Source organism: Saccopteryx bilineata, chromosome 2 (genome assembly GCF_036850765.1).
Source record: "Saccopteryx bilineata isolate mSacBil1 chromosome 2, mSacBil1_pri_phased_curated, whole genome shotgun sequence".
Classification (NCBI taxonomy): Eukaryota; Metazoa; Chordata; class Mammalia; order Chiroptera; family Emballonuridae; genus Saccopteryx; species Saccopteryx bilineata.
The window spans coordinates 10,889,693-10,916,717 of record NC_089491.1 but is presented as its reverse complement, the minus strand read 5'-3'; the positions used below and the strand labels follow the sequence as shown (position 1 = coordinate 10,916,717).

At 58.8% G+C, this 27,025-nt stretch overlaps 1 protein-coding gene across 1 annotated transcript; it reads left to right on the top strand.

Annotated features, from left to right (window-relative positions):
- Positions 1–1,131: 1,131 nt before the first annotated feature.
- ADGRD2 (adhesion G protein-coupled receptor D2) lies at positions 1,132–23,742 on the top strand. The gene is given in 30 exon segments (XM_066254300.1): positions 1,132–1,302; positions 6,130–6,190; positions 6,520–6,732; positions 7,008–7,383; positions 7,385–7,641; positions 7,999–8,097; positions 8,429–8,514; positions 8,787–8,850; positions 8,853–9,067; positions 10,076–10,187; positions 11,332–11,415; positions 11,418–11,465; positions 11,925–12,049; positions 12,478–12,586; positions 12,650–12,660; positions 13,940–14,083; positions 15,226–15,259; positions 15,262–15,328; positions 15,590–15,689; positions 15,959–16,109; positions 16,431–16,433; positions 17,056–17,088; positions 17,091–17,188; positions 17,276–17,391; positions 18,216–18,249; positions 18,294–18,383; positions 21,089–21,128; positions 22,072–22,130; positions 22,426–22,456; positions 23,507–23,742. Coding segments are annotated over 30 exon segments (3,267 nt in total).
- The last annotated feature ends 3,283 nt before the right edge of the window (positions 23,743–27,025 follow it).

Here is a 27,025-nt window from a genome sequence, read left to right as displayed (position 1 = left end):
TCCTACCCACACAGGCAGACTGAGATCACTGCTGGGGAGACAGGGCCAATATCCCTCAGAGACTAAGCCAGGCAAAAAAGTTAGCCTTAAGGTCTGAATTATTTTTATTATTTTTCAGTGTTTATTTATTTATTTGATCTGTATTATTATTTACATTTAATTACCTAAAAGTTTATTGGTATTTTCATTACTGAAGTACTACCTGCTTATAAAAACAACAAAGAAATGAATATGTTAAGGTGTAAATCTCTTGTAATTGGAGCGGGGCTCAGAAATGTCTCCTGTGCACATTACTTGATTAAAAAACAAAGGCGAGGGGAAAAAAAGAAACAAAACAAACGTGATTTGTTCACTTTGTCCTTTGTCGGCAGCTGTTTCTGGGCAGCTCTGTCACCACACTGTCCCCGGAGCCCAAGAAGGGATGTCGCGCGGACACTGTCCACACGCCGCTGTGTGAGGGCAGGGGCCACCAGGACTCCCTTCTATCCCAAGAAGCCAGCGCAGGGCCTGGTGGAGAGGAAGGGAAGGAGACTCCCATCTCCTTGTTAAAACAGAGACACACACAAAATTCTACAGACATCAGCTCACTCTGCCTGGAGGGGCAGGAAGGTGACCAGTGACACATTGCTGAGCCTCGGAGCTCGGCTGAGAACTCTCTAGAGTTTGTAGACATCCACCAGGCAGGGAAACAGAGGGAGGTACGGCAAATGCAAAGGCATGGGGTCGGGAGAGATCACAGGTGCTCCCTGAGCCTTGGTTGAATTATAACGACGCGGTCAATTGTGGAAGCAGACTAGGAGGAAGGGACCCCCAAGTCCAACCACTGGAGGGCAGGAGCCCTGGGACTTCCTGCCCTGCCTGGGCCCCCAAGCAGCTGCCCTCCCCTCCCACTCACTCCAGCCTGGATGTTTTTCTCTGCACTTGATGAAGTTAAAATAAACCCTCTCTGGGGTGTATCACAGGCGTTCAAATTGGATTGGCACGCGGACGTCGAGCAGTTGGTGGCAGGAGCCAGGGGACCCAGAGAGCAGGTTTTCGCTGGAGGGGACGTGAGCTTTATTTCCCTGTTGGTTGCTGACAAGGAAGCAGCTGTCCTTCCCTGATTATTTTTACCTCGAGTCACAGCCGCTGATGCTGAGTCTCCCCAGCGCCCACCCGCCTGCCAGGGCCAACGTGAAGAGCCCGGCGCCCCAGCCCGGCTCTGCCGTGAGCCTCGAGCTCCACCTACCGCTGCCTCCACGTGGGACCGAGAAACCACCTGCCTCTTCCACTCCGGACCGGTCCAGACTCTTCCACTCCAAGGTGGGTCACTGCACAAAAAAAAAAAAAAAAAGAGGAAAAAAATTCATGATCAATTCCCTTCCTCTAAAACAACAGCTCATTTCTTCCCTTTGTTTTAGTTCAGACTTTTTAGTTTACTAAAACTAAACCTAAGCATCACTTAACTGTTAGCTAAGCACCTCCAAGTCAGTCATGTCTTTCCGGCCTTGAAGAGCCCAACAGGTAGGTGTCGTGAGCTCCATTGTATAGCTGAAGAAACTGAGGCTCCAAGGGGAAGTGACTTACCTAAAACCACAGAATAATAGAGTAGGAGAAACGAGATTTGAACCTGGGTTTGTCTAACTCCAAATCTTGTACACCGTCCACTGTATTTTCACATCTTTGTCCCTGTACCAGTTAGAAATGTGCTCAGCTGCAGCTAACAATAGTGTTTCGGGTAAATGGGACCTTATTTTCCCTGGTAGTGGATGGTCTCTAGGTCAGGAGGCAGAAGGTCCAAGCTGAGACCTGAAGAATGGGTAGAAATGAGCCAGAGAGGACTTGGAGGAGGGGTGCTCCTACCTACTCCTAGGCAGAGGGAACAGCATGTGCAAAGGCCCAGAGGTGATAACAGAAAGATGTTCGCTCTGGCTACAGACTTGGCTTTCAAGTGTGAGTTGGGAAAGGAGGAGGGAGAGGACGGATAAATTCTGTTAACCATGTGCGAAGGCTGGACTTCCTCCTGGAGCACCAGGGAGCCACAGAAGGGGAGGGACAGGGCTGAATGGAAGTTTCAGAGCATTCTGATTGCCGAGTACAGAAGGGATTGGAGTAGGCAAGAGGGGAGGCAGGGCTGGTTCTGGGCCCATGTGGGTTTCTCAGGACCCAGGATGTGTAGGGGTGGGGAAGGGGAAGGAACACCATTTGTTTAGAGAGCGGGGAGCCGGTCTCCGCCAAAGAAAAAGAACTATGGTTCTCACCCAACCCCAATACTAGCACAGCTCTCCTTGCAGCTGCCCTCTGTGTCCCTTCGAGGAAGGAGTGCTTCGCCACATTCTATGGAGGCATGGAGCTGAGAGACTTGCCCAGGTTACCTAAAAGCTGATAACCAAGCCTCAGTTCTGTGGGGTTCATGGCAATCATGAACAGGAAGACATCCCAGCGGCTGGCCCTGGACTACAGACAGTTTGGCTAAGGGGTCAGGCCAGGCCCCGGGATGAGGACCCTAGCTGCCCTCACCACCCTTACTCCAACTACACAGACAATGAGCCCAAGGGCCCCCCGGCTGTCATTCACCGCAGCCTCCAGGGCTCGCTCGTCTCTGGAGACAAGGGGCCTGTCAGAACTGCCTGCCAGTAAAGCCGATGAATGGTTCCTGGCTGCCAGTCGGACAAAACCCAGGCTCTGGGGAGGAAAGATTAGGCCAGGCCTTGGCCCAAAACTGCTCGGGGTCCATGGAGCCCCTGCGCCCTTCCCCAGTACTGGTCATCTCTAGGAGTGACTCCTGGGAAATGCGGCCCCACAGAAACAAGGGAGTTGTACTGGGGGCTCCAGCAGGAAGGGGTATTGCCAAGGATGGAAAGGCCGTAACTTAGGCTACAGAGAAGGGATCTGGGATCCTAAGGCAAGGAGGGACAGAAGACATAGAGAGGAGACGGGGAGAGTGGAGTCAACGCCCCACCTAGAGAAGGGAGGAGCACAGGCTTAGAGGCAGGCCAGGCTCCATCTCTTCCCTGATGTGAGTCCTGTCTTCTTTCTGGGCTCTGTCTGCACAGATGTAAAATGGGCCCCAGAAGAACTTATCTTAAATGAGATGGTGCAAGTGCGGAAGGGCTCACCCAGGGCTGGGCACAGCGAGGGCTCCTCCCACTTCTGCCTGCCCTCCTCACTGGATCAGGAGCCCACGCTGGGGTGTGCGCAGGTCACAGCCAGGGGATAGCCGAGTCCTCCTGTGTGCATTCTGCTGGCCCGATGCGGTGGACCTCTCCTCTCCAGGTTTATAAATTTTGAAAATTCTCTAAATCTAGAGGAAAAAGCTGGAGGAAGAGCACCCTGAACACACACGTAGCATCTCTTCCTTCTTTCAAAAAATAAACCATTATAAGATGTTAAATTTTATGTGTATTTCACCGCAATAAAAATGTTGGGGAAAGAACACAACACACCATCGTGTTGCCAACAGGCTGTGTTAACAAGAGAAAATTAAATTTTGACCAGGACACTAAAGGCACTGTGTGCTGGGCATCAGGTACAAGCCAAGGGCTTTGTACCTATTAAGTCAAAATATTTAAATCGCATACAGAAATAAATCAATCTCACAGCAGCCCCATGAGTCGTGTGCTATTTACTACCCACCAGCTAGCTACAGATGGGGAAACTGAGCCTCGGAGAAATTACCCAACGTGCCTGAGTCAGGCAAGATGAGTGTGGAAGTCTGACCTCCCTCCCAGGCCAGAATCCCTGCTCCTGGGGTGCACGGCTGCCTCCACTCCCTCTGCACCCTTGGTCCTGCCACCTGGCTCAGGCTCTGCCACCAGAGGCCAAAACCCTCGGTTTCCTCCCCCGAAACAGGACCTCTCCTCCTCTTGTTATCTTTTGAATGACCTGGATGAAGACCAGAGAGCCAGGTTTGAGGCCGGGCTCTGCCGCTCACCAGCTGTCTAACTTGGCACTAGAGCCCTCAGTCTTCATGTGGAAACTGGGCATGACAGCCGCTCCTCACAATGGGTTGAAGGTGAGAGGCTGGTAGGGGGCCAGCTTAGGGCACCTAGTAGGTTGGTACTGAGTGCTCCCTTTTCTCCCACCATCCTGGTCTGAGATGGGACTGTGAAGTCCAAAGATGCTTTGGCTTCCAAAAATTTATTCAAGATCTTTGTCTCACAAGGTCGCCCCTCTAATCAGGTGATCTTACCTGCCTTTTGTGGAAAGATAATAACAACAGGGCCCGCCCAGTCCCTGGCGCCCAAGAAAGGGATGCGGTCCGGCTCTGGTGGGCGGGGCCTAGTGGCTGGGGCTCCTAGCCCCGCCCCCAGGCCCCGCCCTGCACCCGTAGTTCTGGCTACGAGGCAGAAAGCCTGCAGATGCAGCCGCTAGATTCCGGTCCCCCAACAGCTCCTGTGAGCCCACCACAGGCTCCAGGCCAGGCGAGGGCAGGTGAGGCCTGGGCTGCGAACAGGGGAGGGATCTGCGCCGGTAAAGGGGAGACCCTTGTCCGGGGCCCATCAGCTCAAAGGATTCCCCACTGGCCTCTTGTGGAGGGGGAAGTGCAGTAGGGACCAAACTTCGCATCTCTCTCTCGGTGGGCAAGGAAGGGGATGCCAAGGAGTTGGGGGGGCAATGTGAATGGACGGGTGAGAACGAGGGATGAGCCCATACTCTGTGCCCAGCTGGGTACTGGGCCTCAGCCCTGGACCAGACTCCTATAATCCCCCCACCACCATCTACTTAGGGGGTGGAGTGGGGGACACTGGAGCTGTTTACTAGAGAGAAAGTGACAACTGGTGCTTTTCAGAGTCCAAAATGTGTGAACCTCCTGTCCTCCTATGCCGGGACACTTTTGATTTTCATGCTTATAGACTTGCTCTGGGAGAAGGAAAAGGATATGAATTATCATCGCTGATGGGTCTGGACCTCCAGGTGCCATGAGGCCAGCTGGGGAGCCCAGTGCAGGGCTTCTTACCTCCAGTGCTTTCTGAGATCCATTTGCGCCTGTCCTGGGCTCTTCCAGGCCTGAAGCCTCCGGGCCACCAAGAGCAATTAGGGTTTCCTCTCCTCACTAAGCACCTGGCCATGGCAAGCCTGCCCTCTGGGCTGGGTGGGTGAAGTTATAGCAAGTTCATCTCAAAGGTGGTGCCGCTGAGGGGATGGAGGCCAGTGAAGGCAGGAGGGACAGCAAGGTCAGCTCAGAGCTTGCTGGGGGAGGGACGCTGCCTGCAGAAATGGGGATGGGAGCCACACGGGAAGCAGGGGAAAGGTGAGTGCACGGGGTGATGGTGGGACTGGGGAGGCCGGGGAGCGCAGCAGAGGCCTGATGAAGCAGAGGCTTGAACACCAACCTGGGAACCTCAAAGAACAGGAGGAAGCTCACAGGGCACTGAGCTCCCCGTCCCTCCGCGGGGGCCCCTGCCCTTTGTCTCTCCCCCACCCCATCCCCCAGCTCACCATAGTGACAGCGTTTCCCAGCTGCGGCCCTAGAAGGGGCTCCTGGACACCGTCCCTTTGTGCAAGTAAATGTCATCCCCAGTGGATGGGCCATCCCGTCCTGGGCATCCAGCCCAGTGGGGTGTGGGAGCCAAACAAGGGGCTAGATGACCTCACAGACAGAGGCTGGAGGCAGACACTGAGCTGCTTTCCTTTGCTTTCTCCTTCCACAGTCCACACTGGCCACCCTGCGAGCCCTGCAGCTCCCCGCCTGCCCCTGCTGGGTCCTGAGTGGCCCCGTCTACCTGCTACTGTCTCCTCTACATCCTGGTAACTGAGTTTCTGGGATGGGGATGCTGGGGAGAAAGCCAAGGGGAGTCACAACTACTAGAACTACTAGGGTTTCACATGGCCACCTCACATCGTGAGGTCACTGCAAAGGTTACAGAAGACAAGCCCCTGGCATGGAGATAGAATAAGAGCATTCTTTAGGTGCTACACCTTTTTACATTCACTCATCAGCTTCTTTGTTCCTCACACGGGGGAATCGGACTCAGGGCAGAGAAGCAATCCACCCAAGATCCTACTCTGTCTGGGACTCGAAACCCCGTCTGGCCGCAGAGCCTGCAGCTCCCACCACACCCCACTGGAGAACACAGTAGGCATTCAATAACTGCACACACAGGGGGTTGGGGACCTGACTAAGCCCCTACCTGTCTTCTCTCTCAGATAGGGAGTCTGTCTGGGACCCACTCCAACTCCCCAGGTGAATCAAGGAGCCCTCGGGCACAGGTTGGTATGAGGGAATCCCCAGGAGAGCCTGCCCCCTTCCCAGTTCAGCCAGCCTATGGTCCGTGTGGTGCATAGCCTCCAATGCAAAGGAAGCCAGGAAGTGCCATTTAGTTCAGCCTCACCATACCGGGCTCTGGGCTCAAAGTTTCCTTCATGTCCCTCTCATTCCTGCCAGTATATGGGTGACAGGCTCGGCAAGGGGGTGAGACAGGATGGGCCGAGTTCCGCCCCATACAGCCCAGATTGAGTCCAAGCAGCGCACTTGCCCCTCCCCCGGGCGTCAGATACTCACACATGCTTCCCCACACCACCTCTCCTTTCCCACTGCCGCTCTAGTGGCCCCTGGTGAAGTGGTAGAGACTGCAGATGGGGTACGTAAGTTCCCAGGGCAGCGGCTGAGCTGGTAGTAGGCCCAAGAGTCCTGCGAGTAGCGGTTTGGACACTTGGCATTGGGGCCCCCAGATAGGGTCCTCGTTCCACGGCTGCCCGACCCCATCTGGGTAGCCCAAAGATAGGTCCCTCAGAGACCCCCACGGAGGCGTGAGTGTGGGCCCGGAGAGTGGGGGAGGTAGAGGCTTTGGTGACCTCCAGAGATGGGAGCCCACAGTGGAAGTCCCTGTGGATTGAGCCCAGAGGAATTTCTATCACAAAGAGAATTAACTCCTGGGCCTGCGCCCTGGAGCCCACACTTCCTTCCGAGGGAGGTAGGAACCCAGAGCCCACGAGGGACCCTGCAGCTGCGCCAAAGTGTCGTCAGAGGTAGAATGGTGTGCTCAGCTGGGGAAATTGAGGTCCCAGCCCGTGTGTCCCTGCAGGAGCGCGGACCACGCCAGCGCTGGCGTTCCTGGAAAGGACCGCAGACCGGACGTTGCAGGGGCGGACACCCCTGCCTGCACTGCGAGCGCTGACGGCGTGCGTGCACATGCAGTGGGACGCCGCCGCGCTCGGCACCGCTGCGCTCTTCTCTCTCGCCGCGCCCGCAATGGCCAACGCGCTGCAGCTGCGCGCCTTCGCCGAGCCAGGCGGCGCCATGCACGCCGCGCAGGTGGTGCGCGGGCACCACGCGCCCTTCCTCGCCGCCTTCCGCGCGGATGGCAGCTGGCACCACGTATGTGCCACGTGGGAGCAGCGCGGCGGGCGCTGGGCGCTGTTCGCGGATGGGCAGCGGCGTGTGAGTGCTCAGGCATTCGGCGGGCCAGCCGGTGCCACCTGGCGGCTTCCTCGTGCTGGGTCAAGATCAGGACTCTGGGCGCTTCTCGGCGCGTGACGCCTTTGGCGGCAACCTCACCGACTTCCACCTCTGGGCCCAGGCATTGAGCCCGGCACAGCTGCATAGGGCACGAGCCTGCGCGCCTCCTCCGGGCGGCCTGCTCTTCCCCTGGGACTTGGGCGCCCTAGACCTCACACCCTCGCTGCGGCCGCCAGTGCGGGTGCACCTTCTCTGTCCGGGTACAGCCTGCCCCGCCCCCTGGCTGCCAGACCCCGTCCTGATTTTTGACTCAACGACCCGGCCCCAGGCCCCTTACACTTGCTTGGGATCTTGAGACCCAGATCACCCTTTACCAACCTGGCCACGTCCTCTCCAGGCACCGGGTCCCTTGAGTATTTGCCCACTGCCCATAGCCTGAGTGGGCTCGCCCCCTAGACACCTTGCTCAGGCTGGTGCTGGCTGCAGGGCCCTCTCTCAGGTCCCCAAGACATGAGTCCTGGCACCCTCTCAGGTGTGGAGGCACCTTCAGGGAAGTGGGTTGTAGGGACCACTGAGGAACCAGGATGCGGCCCTGACACCTCCCCCACCCTGGCCAGTGCCCTCAGAGGAGTGCCCCACGTGGGACCCAGGACCCCACATCCAGCGCTCTTCGCCCTGCCTGCAGCTGAGACCCTTTCTCTGCTGTTACAGGACAGGTGTGCCCCAGCTGGGCCCTGGGTAGGCTGGGGGTGAGGGGTTAGCAGTTGGCACAGCTTTGGAGTTCAGAATCTTCTCCGAGTCTCAAGGCCTTCAGGGAGTCTAGATCACAGGTCAGTGGGGCCATACAAACCTGGGTGTGAATCCCAGCTGTGTGACCTTGGGCAAGTGATTTTGCCATTCTGTGCCTCGACTTCCCCGGCTAGAACACCATGTGTAAAACTCCAGACACATAAGCATCAAAGTGATCTTCCTCCCAGCACATGGTGGGTGGGGTACATTTGGGGAGAGTGTTGCCCAGGGTCCAGCCTGGCATTCCCTCCTTTGCAGAGACCTGTCAGCAGCTGCGGGATGCCCTGTCATGGCCTGGCCAGGATGTTATCAGCAGAGTCAATGCCTTGGCCAATACCATCATGGTGAGCCCCCTCCCAGGGTGCTGAAGAGTCTGGGGGTACTATCGGTCACCTCCCTGCACCTCGGTTTTCTCACCTGTAAAGAGTACACCCACCTAATGCTTTTGCAAGATGTAAGGTTGTTTATGCTCCCTATTTTGGAGTCCTTGAGAACTGAAGGCTTATGACAAGTTAGACTCCCACCCACCAAGAAGACCCTGGCAGAATCCAAGTGACATCCCTAGGGGGCCCCTCCTGACAGCCAGACCAGCACTAAGCGGCTCCTCTGGCCACAGCTTCCCCCTGATCCCCTCTCTGAACCCCACGGATACCTGTCCCTGGCCAAGGCCTCCAGCTTCCTGATATTTTGGCGCAAGTCTTGACAAAGGAGGCAACTCCACTGAGGCCAGCTGTGCTGCTGACTGTCGTGCACTTCCTGAGGAGGGTGACCGCGCTTGGGGCTGGGGAGCCAGAGCTCTTGACGGAACCCTGGGAGGACCTGGGCCAGGGTGTCTTGTCTGTGGCTAGCCTGGTCCTGGAGGAGCAGCTGGCTGGGGCGTGGCTGTCAGCGGGCGAGGTGAGGTTAACAGATCCGGGCGGGGAGGGACCTGGGCTCTGCTCCCAGCTTTGCCACCAGCCTGAGGTGCGGCCATGAGCTCCATCTCCCCATCCTTCCAGAGTAGTTCCTCTTTTATCTGTTTCATAACTTGAACTTACCCATACAACTGCTCTTGAACAACAGTTTAAAAAATATAAGAGCCACTAATCAATATGGACTTCCCTCATATCCAAGACTCAGCTGACTGCCTTAAGTGGGAGGTTCTCTGTGCAGAGTATTCAGCCATTTTGTCGCCAAAAAGGCCCAGACACTCTGGAGAACTTGAGAAACACTTTCCAGAGATGGTGAGGGTGTTGGAAACCTCCTAGCAAAAGTGGTCGCAGGCTTGGAAGTGATCAGCCTAGAGAAGGGAGAGAACAAGGGGTCGGAGGCACTGCCTGTAAATCTCTGGGGCTGCAGGAGCACAGACGATCCCCCTTTGGCCTCAGAGGGCAGAACTGGGATCTGGGTTCGGTGATAGGGAGGGGAGGACAGCACAGGAGGCTGGATCCATGGAATGGTTCCCCTGCTCAGGTGGTGAGCTCCCTGTCCTGGGAAGGGTACAAGCCCACACTTGACTGCAGATCTGAGGCACTGTGGTAGACTAGGAAAAGCTGGTCTTGGAGTCTCAGTTTTATTCCCTGGACAATGGGGATGATATGCGTAGGCAATGGAGAGGAGTAATGGGCGCATTGGTGGCTTGGCCAGCACAGAATATGTAGGTGTCCCATTAATGCACATTCTCCCCTCCCTGCCCTGTCCTCAATAACCCCCCACACAAGCCTTTCCTTTTGGGATATAAAAGTTGAGCACCTATTATAGGTCTAGCACTGAGTTTGACCAAAGAAGGGGGAGGCATGGCTCTGCCTTCGGAGTGTGGGGTTGGCAAAGGACAGGCCAGCAGATAGGTCACTTCACAGACCATTGAGAGGTCAGGACAGGGGGACACAGAATGTGGGAGGGAGCTGAGAAGCAGCCTCCTCCCAGGTGGTTGGCAGACCCATGGCCCTGGTGGCAAGTGTGCAGCGCCTGGCACCCCTGCTGAGCACCATGCTGACCTCCGAGGTGCCCCGAGTGCACATCCAGCACTACCATGCCGGTGAGCCTGCCACCCACCCAGCCCCCACAGTTGGGCTCTCGGTGGGGCCTAGGCTGCGACATCTCTCCTGAGCCCTGCTCACTGGGAGCCATCTGCATTCCCACAGACACTCCACTGCTTCCTGCCTTTGCCCACGCTGTGCCTCCATCCAGGATGCCCTTTCTGTCTTGGCCAAGCAAGCTCCTGCACAGCCTTCAGAACCTGCTTGGGCATCACCTCCTCTAGGAGGCCTTCCCCAGTTCTGGCTCTCTCCTGATAGTTCCTCCCTTCTCTGTTACCCCGGTGTCCTGAATATGCCTCTTGTTGCATTTGTGGTGATCATATAATTCCACCTGAAGCTTGCTGAGTACCAGGGCTATTTCCGAGGCATTTCTATATCTCAAGGCCAGACCCAACTGCACACTCAGTGGGTGTTTGTAGATTGAATGGGAGAGCACTTATGGTGGAACTTCAGGCAAAACTGGTGTTCTTCAGGCCCTGGCCGGCTAGCTTAGCGGTAGAGCATTGGCCCGGCGTGTGGAAGTCCTGGGTTCGATTCCCAACCAGGGCACACAGGAGAAGCATCCATCTGCTTCTCCACCTTTCCTCTCTCCTTTCTCTCTATCTCTCTCTTCCCCTCCCACAGTCAAGGCTCCATTGGAGCAAAGTTGAACCAGGCACTGAGAATGGCTCCATGGCCTCCGCCTCAGGTGCTAGAATGGCTCTAGTTGCAATGGAGCAATGTCCCAGATGAGCAGAGCATCGCCCTCTGGTGGGCATGCCGGGTGGATCCCAGTCAGGCGCATGTGGGAATCTGTCTCTCTGCCTCCCCGCTTCTAACTTCAGAAAAATACAAAACAAACAAACAAACAAAAAAATCCCCCAAAACTGGTGTCCTTCATTTGCCCATTGGTTTCTGATGGCTCATTGATATTCAGGCCCTACCCACCCACCCCCACACCCTGTACCTCCCCTCTCAATGACCCTCTCCCCCTGGACTCTGAGAAGTCAGATTTACCTTGGGCAAGTTGCTGAGCCTCTCTGAGCAGAACAGTGGCCTCCTAGACCTGCGGCAGGGAGAGCGGAAGCAAACTCTGCCAGCTGGGCCAGCTCAGCAGAAAGGCCTCCCTGCTGAGGCCCAGCCACCCGCCTCATCTGCCCCCAGGCCTGGAGGTGCAAAGCCTACGCTTGCGGGAGGCCAGCAAGAAGGGCTGTGTGTTCACAATGCCCGGTGGACGTCCAGAGGGGCCGGCCACATTCGTGTCCCCGACAGTGAAGTGAGGCGGCTCCTAGGGAAAGGTGGGGGACGGGTGAGGGGACCTTGTGGAGGTTTGGGTCACACCCCAATGTCACAGCAGCCAGCTCTGCTACTTTGAACAAGTCACCTCACCTTTCAGAGCCCGTTTCCTCATCTGTAACATGGTTGTGTTGTAGTTGCCTCGTGGGTTGTTAGGAGGTTAAAAGCACCTACCACATAGTAGACATTCGCTCGTCTCCTCATTGAACCGCACACATTTCCCTCGGCCCCGTGCCACCAGGGGGTGGCGGGTTAGGACAGGGGGCAAAGGGCTCTGGAACCACCAGGTTAGGCGCACAGACTGGCAGGCTGGAATTCTGGCTCTGCCGCTTATAACGGTGTGATCTTCAGGAAGTCATGTAACCTCAGTGAGCTTCAGTTTCCCTATCTGTAAGTTGGGCCAACCCATGGTGCCCACTCAGTCGGTCACTGGGTGCGGTCTTGGGCCCCCTCCCACCCAGCCCGCCTCTCTGGAGTCACCGTGATCCACAGCTGGTTCAGCTCAAGTGTCTTCCAGCACACCCTGGGCGGGCCTGGCCTAGAGCCCCAGGCCCCTGACAGCTCTGAAGAGGCGAGCAGGATGCAGAGATGAGCCAACCCCACCCGCTAGGCTGCTGGGTGCCCGCCCCAGGGAAGTCCAGGCCTCCGGCCCCTTCATTCTGCTGGGCAGATCCGCCCTTAGCCCAGGGCCCACCCTCCTGACTCCTGACACACACATAATTCTGGGCCTGGCAGAGGTGTGCTGGGGGGAACAGGGCTCAACCTCTGTCTTCTGGCGTCCTGGCTTCAGTGTCGAGACTTAAGAATGGGACAGGTCCTACTCATATTACCAGCAAGTCCCCGAGACAAGCCTGGAACCCAGGTGCCATCATTCCTAGCACAGGGCTTGTCCTGTTGTTTCTTTGGACACAGAGCATGCCATCACCACAGTGGCCTGGATGAGATGGTCCCCAGCAATGCAGGACCTCTCCCGCAGAGCCAGCTGGTGCCCTTAAAGGCTCCCTACCTTCCCACAGGTTCCTAAGCAGCCAGGTGGGGTCAGCCACCATCTCCTCTGAGGTGTGGGACCAAATCGGGGAGGTCACCATGGCCATGACTTTCCACCTGCAACACCAAGCCAGGTACTGGTGGTGCTTCTGGGAAACAGCCACCCCAGTGCACTTATCCTGGTTTGGTCTCTCCCTCCCCCCAATATTTGTTCATTGCACAACCAGGGTCTAAAAATGTCCAAGAAAAACCCTCATCCACAAGCCGTCCCCAGGGCCCTCAAGGGGAGGGGAGGGAAGTAACACACTGCACACTGACTTTCTGCCAGGGGGCTTGGAGAAGCACCATTCATTTAACCCACAACTGCCCTCTCCACATGGGCAAGAGGTGAACTCGGGAGAGCTGCTGTGATTGGCCAGCTCTCTCCTCACCGCTGATGGCGCCTTATAAAATCTGTATCATCGTCATGGTTTAAGTCCTGTCAAGTTAGCTGTGTGTTTGATTCCAGACACAGACCTTATTTTCTGCTACACAACCGGGCTCACACTGTGCACACTGCTGTGCGGCTTTTTTCTCTACTGAGCAGCACGGTGGCGCTCGTTCCCGTTGGTGGACAGAGCATCCCGGTGGCTTCGCCTCTCCCCAAGGGCAGGCTCTTAGCTTGTCCCCAGGATGTATTTCCCTATTATACCTAACGCTGGCATGGAAGCCTGCTCACCTCGCTTTCCCTCTCCCCCTTCCCCGGCGTGTTCTCCAGCCCCTTCCCCGGGACCCAGGCTGGGCAAGCCTCAGCGTCCCCTGCAGCCTCTGGTCTCCCTGTCCCTGTTTCCACCCGCAGGCCTCCCCTCAGAAGCTGGTGGAGCCCATCTGTGCTTTCTGGAACTTCAGCAGCAGGTGACTGTTCAGTGTCAGGTTCTTTAGCTAAGGCAATTTTTTTAAAGACATCCATTCTGCTTGAGCATGAGGCCAGACATGGGTGCGTTTTGGCTGCTGTTCACCAATGGAATTGTGGTGGTGGCTCTAGAACCCACTCGGCAGGGGACAAGCTGAGGCAAGACAGACTGTTACCCATGAGGCAGTAAGCTCCCTGTCATAGGAGGTATGCAAGCCTACTCCGTGGAGCATCTAGGAAGCGACTCACCTGCCGAATAAGTGTTAGAGTAAATGACATTTGAAGGGGCAGAGGAGGGTGCAGGGATTACCCAGCCCCCCACCCTGGAGCTTTAGCTGAGTGAATGAACATCAACCACTGTTGTTTATTAATGAATGCAGTTCGTCTGTGGTGATCACTGGTTTCAGCCCCGCCCTCCTACCATTCCTAAGAATACTAAGTTCATTTTATAGATGGGAAACTGAGGCCCGCATAGGGCCGGTGACTTGCCCAAAATCACTGAGCTAGTTAGAGGCAGGGCACGGGGGACCCCAGGTGGGGGATCGGTGGGGGATCGGCTTTCCTCTGCTCGCCCCCTGCTCCCACCCCCATGGCCAGCCCTCTGCCCCGCCCAGCCCAGACACAGGGGGCTCCTGGGCTACCTCCGGCTGCTCTGTGGCTGCCCTGTACCAGGACTCCACCGCCTGCTTCTGCAACCACAGCACTGACTTCGCTGTCCTGCTGCAGGTGTACGGCATCCAGGTGAGCGCTCGGTGGTGGGGGCGGGGCACCAGTCCAGAAGGAAGAACGGAAGGTGAACAGAAGGACACTCCACGTGGAGGGCCAGGCTGAGCAAAGGCGAGGGGGCCGGACACGGCAGACTTGTTATGTTCCGGAACTCTGATGTGTCCGGACCTTCCGGTGTGAGGCCCAATGCAGGCAGGGGTCAGATCACACAGGGCCTAGAAGGCCAGGCTTGGATCTGCTCCTGCCAGCAGGGGGCAGGCGTTCGAGCCCTCAGGGAGCCCTCTGGGGCGAGAGTGATGCTGGGGCCAGGAAGGACCACCGAGGGGCCATGGGCCTGGCTCAGGGGCCTGGGGACAGCAGAGAGACGAGGAAACTGGACTGAGTGAGGAGGCGGGTGGTCGGGACAAAGGGCTGGGCAACTGGGAGATGACAGACTGCCTGTGAGGGGACACAGGTGGGTAACGGGTTTGGACAGGCCCCAGCCTGAGGGGCCATGGGGTCTGTGGGCCTGGTGTTAGGGGAGGGAAGGGTCCCAGCCGGAGATGAGGGGCCCATAGGTGAAGCCACAGCCAAGATGAGGTCATGTGAACAGGAGAGGCCCCTGAAAGGCACCAGCACATCTATATGCTGGGGGCAAAGCCACATTCCAGGAGGGGACCAAGCGAGATCGGCTCACCGGAGGCGGAAAGAGACTCTGGGTGGCCACTTACTAAGAGGCTGAGTTAGACAGGCCGAGGCACAAGAATGCTAGGGTCACTTAGCACGTTGGGGAGCACACCAGAAACACATGCTATGAAACGCATTTTTCCTGTAAAGACGCATGGGTGTTTTGTATCGGCCCCTCAGTGGGTGACTGTCCTGGGTGACCCAGCCCCTCCCGGTGGGCATGCCAGGGTCTCAGCCGGAGATGAGGGGCCCGTGTGAGCTTCCTATGGACTGCTCTTAGAGTCTGTGTGCTTTAGGGAGCGCCGGCAGGGGAGGACGTGCCAGCGCTCACTTATTAAGTGCCTGCTGTATGCAGGCCTGGCCTGCCTGCTGGTGCTGTTGGTATTCCTGCTTCCCTGGGGGGCCTTGCCCGATGGGGCGGGAGGGGCCTGGTCATGTCAGATGTCAGGTCAGGGTGGTGACTGTACTCTGGGTCTCTGTCCCTCTCACAGAGAGGCGCTGAGGCGGAGTCCCTGCTGCGGACGCTCCCTTTGTGGGCTGTGGCGTGTCCTTCTGCGCGCTCACTACCACCTTCTTGCTCTTCCTGGTGGCCAGGTGAGGTGACTCCCACAGTGTCCTGGCACCAGGAGCCTGCCATGCCCCTCAGGGCTTGCCCTGCCCCTCGTGGGCCTCTCAGTCCCTCCTCCGGTCCGTGTCCATCCCTGACACCAAAGACGGCTCAGGGCCTCCTTTGCGGCTGTGGCCTTCTGGGGAGCTGCCCTCTCTGCTCAGCCTGTCCATGGGGACTCGGGGGCGGGGCTAAAATGGGGGCGGGCTATAAGTGGGGTCCTGTAACCAACTCCATTGCCTGTCCAGGGTCCCCAGATCGGAGCGAGCCACAGTCCACAAGAACCTGACCTCCCTGGCCTCCATGGATGGCCTTCTCATGGCCAACGAATGGGCTAAAGCCAGCAAGGTGGGCGGCCAGCAGGTGGGCTTGAGAGCTCAGGGGGCTGGGAAAGTACCCTCTGCCTCTTCTGGTGCCCTCCCATGCCCTCCCTCTCCCCAGAGGAGAGAGGCCCCCAGAAAGACGGTCCTGAACATTAGAGCAGGGCCCAGGGTGCGGCCTAGACACCTCACCTACTGATACCTTGTTGGGTTGGCGATGCCAGGCATGGCCTGGGGCCCAGGGCGGGGCTGCACCCACGGTTGGCCTCGGTGGTATCCCCACCCTCCCACACACAGGTGGCATCTGTGGCCGTCACAGCTGCCCTGCACCTCTTCTTTTTGGTCACATTCTCCTGGATGTTGGTGGAGGGACTTCTGCTCTGGAGCAAAGTGGTGGCCGTGAGCATGTGCCCAGGCCCCCGGATGGCACTCTGCTACGCCACCAGCTGTGCCCCACGCTTGCTATGCTCTCAGCTCCGCCTTGCATGGCACTACCGCCCCATCCACAACACCACCGCCAAACACCCATCCCCACCTGGCACCCGGCACGCAGCACCCAGCACCCAGCACCCAGCACCCGTCGCCAACACAAGCTCGATTTTCTCCGCTCTGTCCACCTCCAACTCTTTTGTTTGTTTGTTTGTTTGTTTGTTTGTTTTTTGTATTTTTCTGAAGCTGGAAACGGGGATAGACAGTCAGACAGACTCCTGCATGCGCCCGACCGGGATCCACCCGGCACGCCCACCAGGGGCAACGCTCTGCCCACCAGGGGGCGATGCTCTGCCCCTCCGGGGCGTCGCTCTGCTGCGACCAGAGCCACTCTAGCGCCTGGGGCAGAGGCCAAGGAGCCATCCCCAGCGCGCCCGGGCCATCTTTGCTCCAATGGAGCCTTGGCTGCGGGAGGGGAAGAGAGAGACAGAGAGGAAGGAGGGGGCGGGGGTGGAGAAGCAAATGGGCGCTTCTCCTATGTGCCCTGGCCGGGAATCGAACCCGGGTCCCCCACACGCCAGGCCGACGCTCTACCGCTGAGCCAACTGGCCAGGGCCCACCTCCAACTCTTAATCCTCCTCCAAGTCCAGTTCTTAATCGTCCTCCGCTGCAACTGAGCAGCCCCCACCTCCAGCACTGGCCCCGACCGTGACTGGCAAAGCCTGTGCCATCGCCTGCCCTCCCTCTCTGTTGACCCCCGGCCCTATGCCCCGACTCCAGCCTCAGCTCCCCCACTCCCCAGCTACTCAGAGCTCCAGTGTCACCCGCCAAGCAACAGGCCCACCCCGCCTACTCCCAGTGCTTGTCAGCACGCCCGCTCCTATGGGGTGGCTGTGGGCTGAAACTCTGGAGGGCGCTGGGTCCCAGAGAGGGCAGAATGGTCCTGCGGTCACTTCTCCCCCTAGGCATGCCTGTGGCCATCGTGGCCATCACCCTGGCTGTGTCCCCCATGACTGCGTGGCCACTGGACACTGCTGGCTCTATGTGCACGCAGACACAATCTGGGCCTCTGTGGGGCCCGCGCTCTTCGTGCTGACTGTGAGCGGAAGGGCTGGGGGCCTGGCCGTGAGGGATAGACATGTGGGGGAGGGGAGGCCTTCTTGCCCACTGACACCAGGTCTCCAGGCCAATACCTGCATCCTGGTCCACGTGGTGATGGTCACTGTGTCCAGTGCCCGCCGCAGTGCCCGCATGCTGAGCCCGCAGCCCTGCCTGCAGCAGAGGATCAGGATCCAGATATGGTGAGGCCCAGACTGGGGGTGTGACCACGTGTGAGTCCACGGGGGGGGGGGGGAGGTGCTGGCTGTGTGTGCTTGTGGGTACAGGGCTACATATGAGCATATGAGTGTATGTGTCCATGCTCGTGTGTGCATGCATGCTCATAAATGTGGATGGGTGGAAGCATGCTTACCACCTGTGGGGATGGTAAACTGACCCTGAATTTGGGGGTGCGGTGTAGACACCAGCCACTGTCCCAGGGGCTCACTTGTCTGCAGAAGGCACTGATGACAGGGTAGGGTAAGTGAGACCCTCCAAGCAGGCGGTCCCCAGAAGTTCAGGTTCAGGCTGGTGACCTAGGTCCCGACCCCTGCACTCTCCAAGGCCTCCCCCTGCTAGAGAGGGGACCCCCCACCCCGGCCTTTCTCCAGAAGCTCTGACTCCTTTCTGGCCTTTTTCTTCCCCACCCATCCTCTGCCAGGAACGTGGCACCCAAGCCGGGTCCCTGAAATGCCGAGGAGTTCCAGGGGTCCTTGAAGAGGGAATGAGGAAGCCCGTCCAGTCTCCATGTCCCCCCGTACCCACTGCCCAGGCCTCGGCACTCCCTCTGGGCAGCTGTGCCCCTTCCTTTGAGCCAGTCTGGGACTGGAACCCCATCTCCCCAGGGTCACGATCCCTACTTCACACTCTACCTCTGGGTCTCTGGGAAGGGACAGCCAAGTCCAACTGAAGGCTGCAGCTCCGCTAAGTCCTGCGCTGGGGTCCTGGTCTGCAGCTGCGGCCTCCCCAGACACCTACTACATGCTGCCCTCCCGGATCCCTCGGCAGCCCGGCCTGCTCTCCACAGGGCGGCGGTGAAGCCCATGCTGGTCCTGCTGCCCGTCCTGGGCCTGACCTGGCTGGTCGACCCGCTGGTGCACCTCAGCCCGTCCTGGGCCTGACCTGGCTGGTCGGCCCGCTGGTGCACCTCAGCCCGGCCTGGGCCTACGCCGCTGTGGGCCTTGGTTCCTTCCAGGTACCCCCTGGCCCTGGGACCTCTGGGGCCAGGGTTCTAAAGTGCACTGCGACCCAAAGGGAGTGACTGGTTGGTCAGGGAGCTGGAGAGGGAGTTACCTCCCCATCATGGGAGCCACCAACAGCAAGTGGGGACATTGTTAAGAGAAAAGGGTGAGGACAAACCTCGAATCGAACAGCGGTACATCAGTGAGGATTCTGTGCCCCATTTAACAGTTGGGGAAACTGAGGCCTGCCAGTGCACTCGGCAGAGGAATTGTTAAGATCCTTAAGATGAGGCAGAAGTTCCAGCCTCAGGCAAGTGCTGAGGCCACTTCCGGCCTCGGCAGGAAGCAGGGATGGTGGTACAGGACACCAGGGACTCTCCTCTCGGGGTCTGTGGCCTTGAATGGGGTCAGCATGAGCTGCTCCATTGGTGAGGACAGCCGTTCTTGATCCGCACAAATGAAGCAGAAATGGTGGGACCGCCGGAACCCTCCTGCTGCCTGTCGGGACCTGGGTCCTGAGCCACAGAGAAGGGTCAGACTAGGTCCCTGTCCTCAGGGAGTTTGCAGACCTATGGGGACCCAGACGTGGACACAGACAGCCTCAGCCCAGGGGTCTGAGTGGTGGAAGGGAGGCGGGGTCCAGGGAGGGTCCCCCTGCCCCCACCCGGCCCTTGGCCTACCTTGCGCTCCCCCACCTCTTCCTGTGGCCCTACTATTCCCAGCAGAAGTGGGGGGACCCCTGGCTGGACAGAGGCAAGTCAGGAAATCAGGTGCAAGCTCCATCCTGGCCTCCTGGGGATTCCCATGCTTCCTGAAGAAAAGGGGGACTGAGCAGAAACAGGCACCTGGGGAGCCTGGAACTCCCCGAGCATCGGGCTCCTGTTTCTGTCTCTGAACAAGCCTTTCAAACGAGGAAGCGGAGACCCTGCAAAGGCACTTGCCCAGGGCCTCGTGGTTGGAAGGCGCAGCACTGGGCACAGCCCAGAGTCTGTGCTGTCCGGCCCTGGGGTCTTCGCTCTTGGCCCAGCAGGGCCTGGCTGGTTCCGGGAAGAGCTGCTGTGGCTGGGTGGGGGCGGGAGTGGGGGCAGGCGCCCTGACCAGTCGCTCAGCCCGCCACCTGAGACTCGCTGAGTGCCCACCAGCCGCCGGGCCCTGCTCCAGGCACTGGCACTGACTGAGCTCAGGGTGCCCTGAGCTGACATGAAGGGGGGTGCAGACTGTGACCAAGACAGGGAGGAAAGTACTGAAGAGGGCTGAGCAAGGCTCAGGAGGGGTGCACAGGGTCTAGTCCCCCGGGGCCCGGTCCATGTTGTCTTCTACCCCTGGGCCTTGGGGACTTGACACGCTCTGCCAGGCGGGTGTGGGAATAGAGACAGGAGAGAGACCAGGATTGCTGGGGGGGGGGCATGCCAGAGAAGGGCCTGGAGAATGACCAAACACTGGGGTTCCAACACTACTCTCAAAGAAGCACGGCTCCCAGAGTCCTGTCTGGCCCTAAGCAGTGCGGACAGCGGGAGGCGCTGCACCCCCTTCCTGGACACAGACAAGCCCTCCTTCTGAACCCTACGCTCTCTCCAGAGCTCCATCTCTGCCCCTTTCACCAAGTGACCTTGCCTGGGTTTCTCCACCTGGCAGAGTGGGGCGGGAAGCAGCATCCCGTTGCCATGGTGATGACTCCAGCTCCATCCCTGCCTGTGGCCCTCGGGTGGACAGAGCTGCAGGCAGCCGGTGCCACCATCCCCATCCCCACTGACTCCCTCCCTTCCCCTTCTCATCCTTTCCTCTCTCAGGGTCTCATTTCTTTGTCTCTGTCTCTGAATCTTTTCCGAGAGACTCTTTCTCTGTCTCTCAGGCTCTCTCTGTCACTGTCCCTCTCCCTGTCCCCTTCTCTGGTATGGATCATACTGGCACTTCCTGGTCCTCTCTCTCTCTGTTCCCCCTTCTGTGGATCTCTGAGCTCCCCTGTCCTTCTGTCACTTGCCCAGCCTCTCCATTTCTCTGAATGTGACCTCTCTTGCCCCTTCCCTGTCAGCCTCAGGCCTGAGGCTCCATCCCCCATCCCAGGCCTCGGTTCCCCACCCCCCACCAAATGGGAAGAATGAACCCCCCACACCTCCATGGAGCTTCCAGGAGGGTCAAGTAAGACCCAACATGGGCTGGTGCTTTGTGAGTGGCAAGGCCTCCTGGTCCTCATGTGAGTGGAGAGAGGGAGCCAGCTATGCCCCAGCCACCACGGCCCTGAGTCCTTCACACGCAGCCCCTTCCAGTGGCATCAGGAGGCAAGTCCTGCCTCATCCCCACTTTCCAGAGGAAGAGACAGAGGGTCAGAGAGGCGAGGCCACTCAGCGATCGGCACAGGCAGAATGCAATCCTAGGTCTGCTGTCCCAGGACCTGACTTAGGCTTGGAGCTTCGGGAAGGTGTGCCCCCCACCCCCCACCCTGCAGCGGGATAAGGCTGCGAGGGTGGGCAGGTCCCTGGCTGTGGAGGGCAGAGGCTGCCCACCGAAGGGGTGGAGTGGAGTGAGGCCCCTCCTGGTTCTCTCTGCTACAGCTGCTCCTCCCCAGTGCAGGAGGTGGGGCCAGGAAGGGTTTGTGTTTCTCAGCTTGTCTCTCTGAATAGCTCTGAGCATCTCTGATTGTGTCTCTGCTGTGGCCCTAAGCCAAGTGGCTGGGGGGGGGGGGATCCCAGTCAGTGACACCTGTTGGGTCTGGCCCCAGGGGCTGTACATCTTCCTGGTCTACGGGCCTACAGCGGGAGGTGAGTTGAGGAACATCAGTGGGGGGCAGAGTAAGAGGAGCTTATCTTGATGGGCTCCAAGCCCACAGGGGTCAAGGGAAGGTCCCAGGCCTGACCCCGAGGCCTGTCCCCCAGGTCCGGAGCGCCCTGCAGAGGACGTCTGAGAAGAAGGCAGCTGAGGCATTCATGGTGCGGGCAGGCACAGGGGTGGGCGGCAGGGGGTGCCACCCACAGCCGGTCAGGTTCCAGCGGTGACTGCCCCTCCTTTCAGGCCCACTCCCCGCCCTAGGGCCCAGCATCCCACCCTGAGCCCTCAGGTCCCTGGGAGGTGGCCTGAGCAACCCTGTAGCCCTGGCTCCACCCTGAAGACACTTAGCTCTCAGAGGTATGGCCTCCCCCGCCCTCCAGTATGAATGCTTCCCAGTGCCTCAGTTTCTCCAGTGCTCAGGTGGAGCTGGGGGCCAACAGCACATCTGAAAGGCCACGAGCTGGAGGCCCAGGAAATTCTGCCACTGTGGGGCATGGGGGATGGCTTAGAAATGGCTGCTTTCCTCCCTCCACCACCACTAGGGAACAGGAGCCCCTGGACTCAGCCCAGAGGTGGCATTTGCCCAGGGTCACTTTCCCTGGGTGTCTATGCAGTGGTGGTCTGGGGGTCCCCGAAGGCAGGTAGTTGGATGAGGATCAGGGCTCTAAGACAACATATGAGTTTAATGACTTGAAGGCCAGGGCAGGAGTTCCAATCAATCCCAGCTACTGGTCCACATGCTGTGTGCCCTTGGGCAAGTAACCTTCCCTCTCTGGGCCTTCCATTTCCTCATCACTAATTTGGAGGGCAAACCTTTGAGTGGATTCTTAGATTCTTTGATAATGAGGTCCTCACCTAAAGATGGGGGAGCAGAGAGAGAGCTTCCTGCCTCAGCCTCCCCATAGTTCACCTTCTTGAGTGTTTTCCCCCCACTAGGGACCCACAGCCCCAGGATCCCCACAGCCTTCTCCTCCATTGCAGAACCCGAAAGACCGGTGAGGCTGGGGCAGGGGCAACCAGGCTCTGCCAAGGGGCTAGCAAGTGTGTCTGGCAGGGTTGGGGAAACCACGGGACTGGGGGGTGGGCTGGGGGGTGGGCTTCCCCTGGGATCCGAGGGCCCTCATTCCTCGGTTACCAGGCTGACGGGCTCTGGGAGCAGCTGGGAGGTGCTGGCAGAAGCTGAATGCCAAGGCCACTGGGGGGGGGGCAGAGTATCACCAAGGCAGCCAAGGGCCCCAGGGCAAGGGGGAGGAGTGTGGCCAGCCCCTGACTGACATCCTCTGTCCTCAGGTGGTGGAGCTGACAGCATTCAAGGGTTCAGGTAGAGCTCCCACCTCAGGGGGTCCCCTTGGCGACTGGACACCCCTTCTCCCCACTGCACCAGAATATTTGAAAGTGACTTCAAATACTCACATTTTTTTTCCGACCTGTCACCATTTTAGGGGCCCTTCCTCTCACTCTGCGCCTTGTGGGTGCCGAGGCCTCCATCACACATGATGGGCTCTGTCTGTGACAGTGCAGTGCTCCTTGGAGAGGGTCGCTTAGGGAGTCAGTCCGGGTCCCCTCCCCAGAGCTGGTGCTCCAGGATAGGCAGTGAGCCAGAAGCCCACCTTTCAGGAGTCCGCCTTCCTCTGCGCACCCACTCTCTCTGGCTCCCAACCCTGGCCTCCGGGCCTCACCCCCCAGGGAGGCCCCCATCCTGATGCCTAGGGCTCTGAGAGGCCTTCCGAACCCAGTGGGGAGCAAATGCTCTCCTCCAAGGCCTCAGTTTCCCCACCGGATAGCTGATGGGGGTGTGATGGGGGCCTGTGGGCCGTGGGGCCCGGCTGGGGCCACCCCAGGCCCTGCTCAAGTTGAGGACTGAGCCTGGGTCACTCAGCCTGGCCGGAGAGGAGCTGCGGGGGCCGCCGTCACTGTCAGCCTCCTGAGCCTGAGTTCCACAGTCTGAAACAGGAGGCGACGCTCCGAGGGGCGCACTCAGCAGCGCCCAGCCTCAAACCCCTGATTCTTCCCAGCCAGGGCAGCAGGCCCGTTCGCGGAGCTCTCACTGGGGCTGGATTCTTCCTGAACCCCGGGCATGTGCTGCCTTTAAGCTGAGGAAATGAAGGTGCTGTCGCCCTCCCATTGCACAACGGGGAAACCGAGGCACAGAAAGGAGCTAGGACTAACCAGGGTCAGAGGTAGAGGTGAGGTCAGGTCCCCACCCCAGTAGTTGGTAGTCTAGATGTAAGTCTAGGCACATTTGAACCCAGGTCTGTGTGACCACAAGATCCCAGCTGGCCTTCATCCCTGCCTCGTGTCCTCGGGCTCAGCTTCCCCTTCTGCAAAATGGGCTGGAGGCGCCCCCTGCAGGCCTGTTGGGAGGCTGCAGGCGCGCACCCGCCGGTGCGTTCAAGGGCGGGAGTTTCCCCCACCCCCCGCCCCGTGGTCCCCCGGACCCCACCCCCGCAGGCAAAGCTCGTCTGTGGGAACAAGAGAGCCTCAGCCGCGCCTCCGCGCTCAAGTGACAGCGCCTTTGTCTCTCCGCTGGATGAGTGGGTTGCTAAGGCCGCTCGTAGCAACCGAGCTGCTTCCCCCTCTGCCTGGTCCCCGCTCCGGACGCTCTAGCCCCCCAACCCCACCCCGCAACCACTCAGGTGGCCTGGGCCAGAGGTGCGAAGGCGTTAAGGCTGCTAGCTGTAGTATGTCCAACACGGTGCCTACCCCGCCCTCCCGAAAGCCCACAACTGGCACGCAGGTGTTCCTTGGATGGAGAGATTGAGACTCAGATGGGGAATGAGGAAGACTGACCCCGGCCAGGATTCCCAGCCTAGCTCTTACCCCAGCCTCCGTTCCCAGACCCGCCCCATCCTGGGTAGTGCCAGGGTCACCCACCCTGATTATCTGCCAGCCCAGCCCAAAGGGTGCACTTCCCTCCCAGGTTTCTAGAGAATGCTTGGGGACTTTGCTCCCATCTCCTGGGGACGTCTGGAAGGCCCAAATGGTGGCCCCTGAGGGAGAGACAGCAGAATGGACCACTGCCTGCTCCCGGGAGCCACAGCCGCTCCCGTCTTCTGATGCCAATGTCTCTCGTCTTCCCACTGACCCCACCAGGCCCCACAGCTCTGTCCCCCTGGCTGTCTGTGGCTGTCCCTTCCCTCTGTCCCTCCCCACCTGTCCTGAAGTTCTGATGGCCCTGCGGTGTCTCTCATAATAAATTTATTCTTGTGACCTGTCCCTCTCTGAGATTACCCTGGCGTGGGGATGTGGACAGGATGCCAGGTTCCCTGGGAGGAGAAAGGGACAAGGGAAGCCACTTTGGCTTTGGGACTCCAGATGGTCCCGGCTGCATCATTAGGGCAGGTGTGGCCAATACTTATTAGCACCTACTATGTGCCTGGCTGGTGCTGAGGCCTTTATAGCCAGAGTGGCAGGGCCTCAGCTCGGCCTGGAGGCCACCATCACCTCATCGTGCAGAGAAAAAAACCAAAGTCCCCATGGCTCAGACCAGGGTGTCCCCAGCCAGGTAACACGAAGTTCAGGGCAGCAGTCAGTGGGAATGGGAACTGACCAGGCAGACTGCTCAGAGGAGGTGCCAGCGCAGGCTGGACTGGCTCCAGGTCTGATGAGAGTCATGCTAAGGGAGGTGCCCAACTCCGAGTCTGACTGTGTGACCAGGTCCTGCCACTAACCAATCTGTGGCCACAGGCAAGATTCTTCTCTGAGTCTGGTTTTCTTCTAGGGTAGAATGGTTTCTGGGTGGAGGTGAGGATATGTTTAGGCCTGGTGCCAGGCCAAGGGGGGTGCCCAGGGGCTGGGCCTTGGGCACAGAGGCTAACTGTCCTGTTGACCTCAACCTGGTTTGAATGCCACTGGGCCAAAGGATGGGGCCCAGTTGAGGAACATCAGAGCAGCCACCCTGGAGGAGGCAGCTAACCACACCAGACACAGGCGGGGGCAGGGGGGGCAGGGCTCAGTGAGCAGAAGCCCTGAGACCCAGCAAAGTACAAGCTACACCCAGCTCCCTCCACAAACTTAGAAGTTGCTTTCACCCTGGACTCTGCCTGGATTTTGTCTGGGACAAAGTCTAAGGAAGCAAGGACGGGGTAGAGGGGTGGACCCACCACATACGAACAGAGGTCTGGGTTTTCATTCTGGGCACGGGAGGGATGTTGAGCCTCTTGAAGCCCAGCCCATCATCTGCAGGAAAGGGGACATCAGGCTGCATTGAACTGGGCAGGACACTTGGTGGCCCCTACTGCCTGCGTTTGCAGTGTCCTCTGACCCCCTCCCCTCACAGAGGGCTCCTGCCTTCACCCCCAAACTCAGCCGGGTTGGTGGGGGGCGGGCCCAGGGACAGGGACCAAGAATTTCGTTCTGGGCTCCCGTCCACGTGCTCCGCCGTACCCTCCCTCCCTACCTTCTCCTGAGCCTCCCACCAAAATGACTTCTCTTGGGTTCCCAACTACTCCTGGCTGACACGCCCCCCCCCCATTCCTTTGCTCACACTGTCCCCTCTGCCTGCAGTGGCCCTACCAGTTGCCCAGCTGATAAACTAGGAATCTTTCAAAGCCCAGCTTGGATGGTACCTTTTCTTTCTTTCTTTCTTTTTTTTTAATACTTATTTGGTAAGTTTGTGGTTTGTTTGTTTTTTTTGTATTTTTCTGAAGCTAGAAATGGGGAGAGACAGTCAGACAGACTCCTGCATGCGCCCGACCAGGATCCACCCGGCATACCCACCAGGGGCGATGCTCTGCCCCTCCGGGGCGTCGCTCTGCCGCGACCAGAGCCACTCTAGCACCTGGGGCAGAGGCCAAGGAGCCATCCCCAGCGCCCGGGCCATCTTTGCTCCAATGGAGCCTCGGCTGCGGGAGGGGAAGAGAGAGACAGAGAGGAAGGAGAGGGGGAGAGGTGGAGAAGCAGATGGGCGCTTCTCCTGTGTGCCCTGGCCGGGAATCGAACCCCGGGACTTCCGCACGCCAGGCTCTACCACTGAGCCAACCGGCCAGGGCCTTGGATGGTACCTTTTCTATGAAGACTTCCTGCCTCCCCGCTCAGGAGCAGAACCAGTCCCTCCTCATCTTAACTGGCTGGTTACATAATGTATCACCTTGGATTATGATCTGACTAAGATAGTCTCCTGCAAAACTGGACATTCCCTGGAGGCAGGAACCAAGGTGCCAAAAGGGAAAGGGACGTTGTCTTCTTTGCAAAGAAGCCACCGCCAAGCCGCGGTCCCAGGGCTGCCTCGCCATAGAGGGTGCCTTTTCCTAATTTGCACAGAGGCACCATGGATCAGGAGTGGCCCGGGGGGACGAAGTAGATTGGTCAAGGTGAGTCAAGATTTACACAATGGACCGCTGGGGCCTCTCTGCTTCTTCTCAGTGTGTGACCTTGGACAGGCCACTTCACACCTATGTACCTGTAACTGAAGCTGCGAAAAACAGATGGGACAAGACTGCGGAAGCTGGCAAAGCCCTGGGGCAGCACGTGGAGCAGAGGAAGCCTCCTCAGATGTTGGCTTTGCTCACTGCTGCCACCAAGTGGTGGGGAGCGGCGCAGCAAGGGAATCCATGAGAGTGCCTCGCCCCCGGGTCTGTGGCTGGCCACCAGATGGACTGAGAGGACTGGACCAGTGCTCTCAAGTTAAGTGGGCCCAGGTCTGATTCTGTCCCTGCAGATATCTGACAAGGAGCACTTCCCAAGTGCCTCTCCTGGATTGTAACTCCTGCCTCACTGGGCCACTGTAGGGACCCTGAGCTGAGGGAAGGCACACAGTAAGTGCTCATTACGTGATGGCTCCCTTCTGCCCAAGATGGTGGCCGAACTGCCCTGCCAGGGTGAACGGAGGCTGAGGCCCCGCCGGCTCAAGCATCTCCCAGGCCTCTGAGCGTGGCAGGGTCCCAGGGAT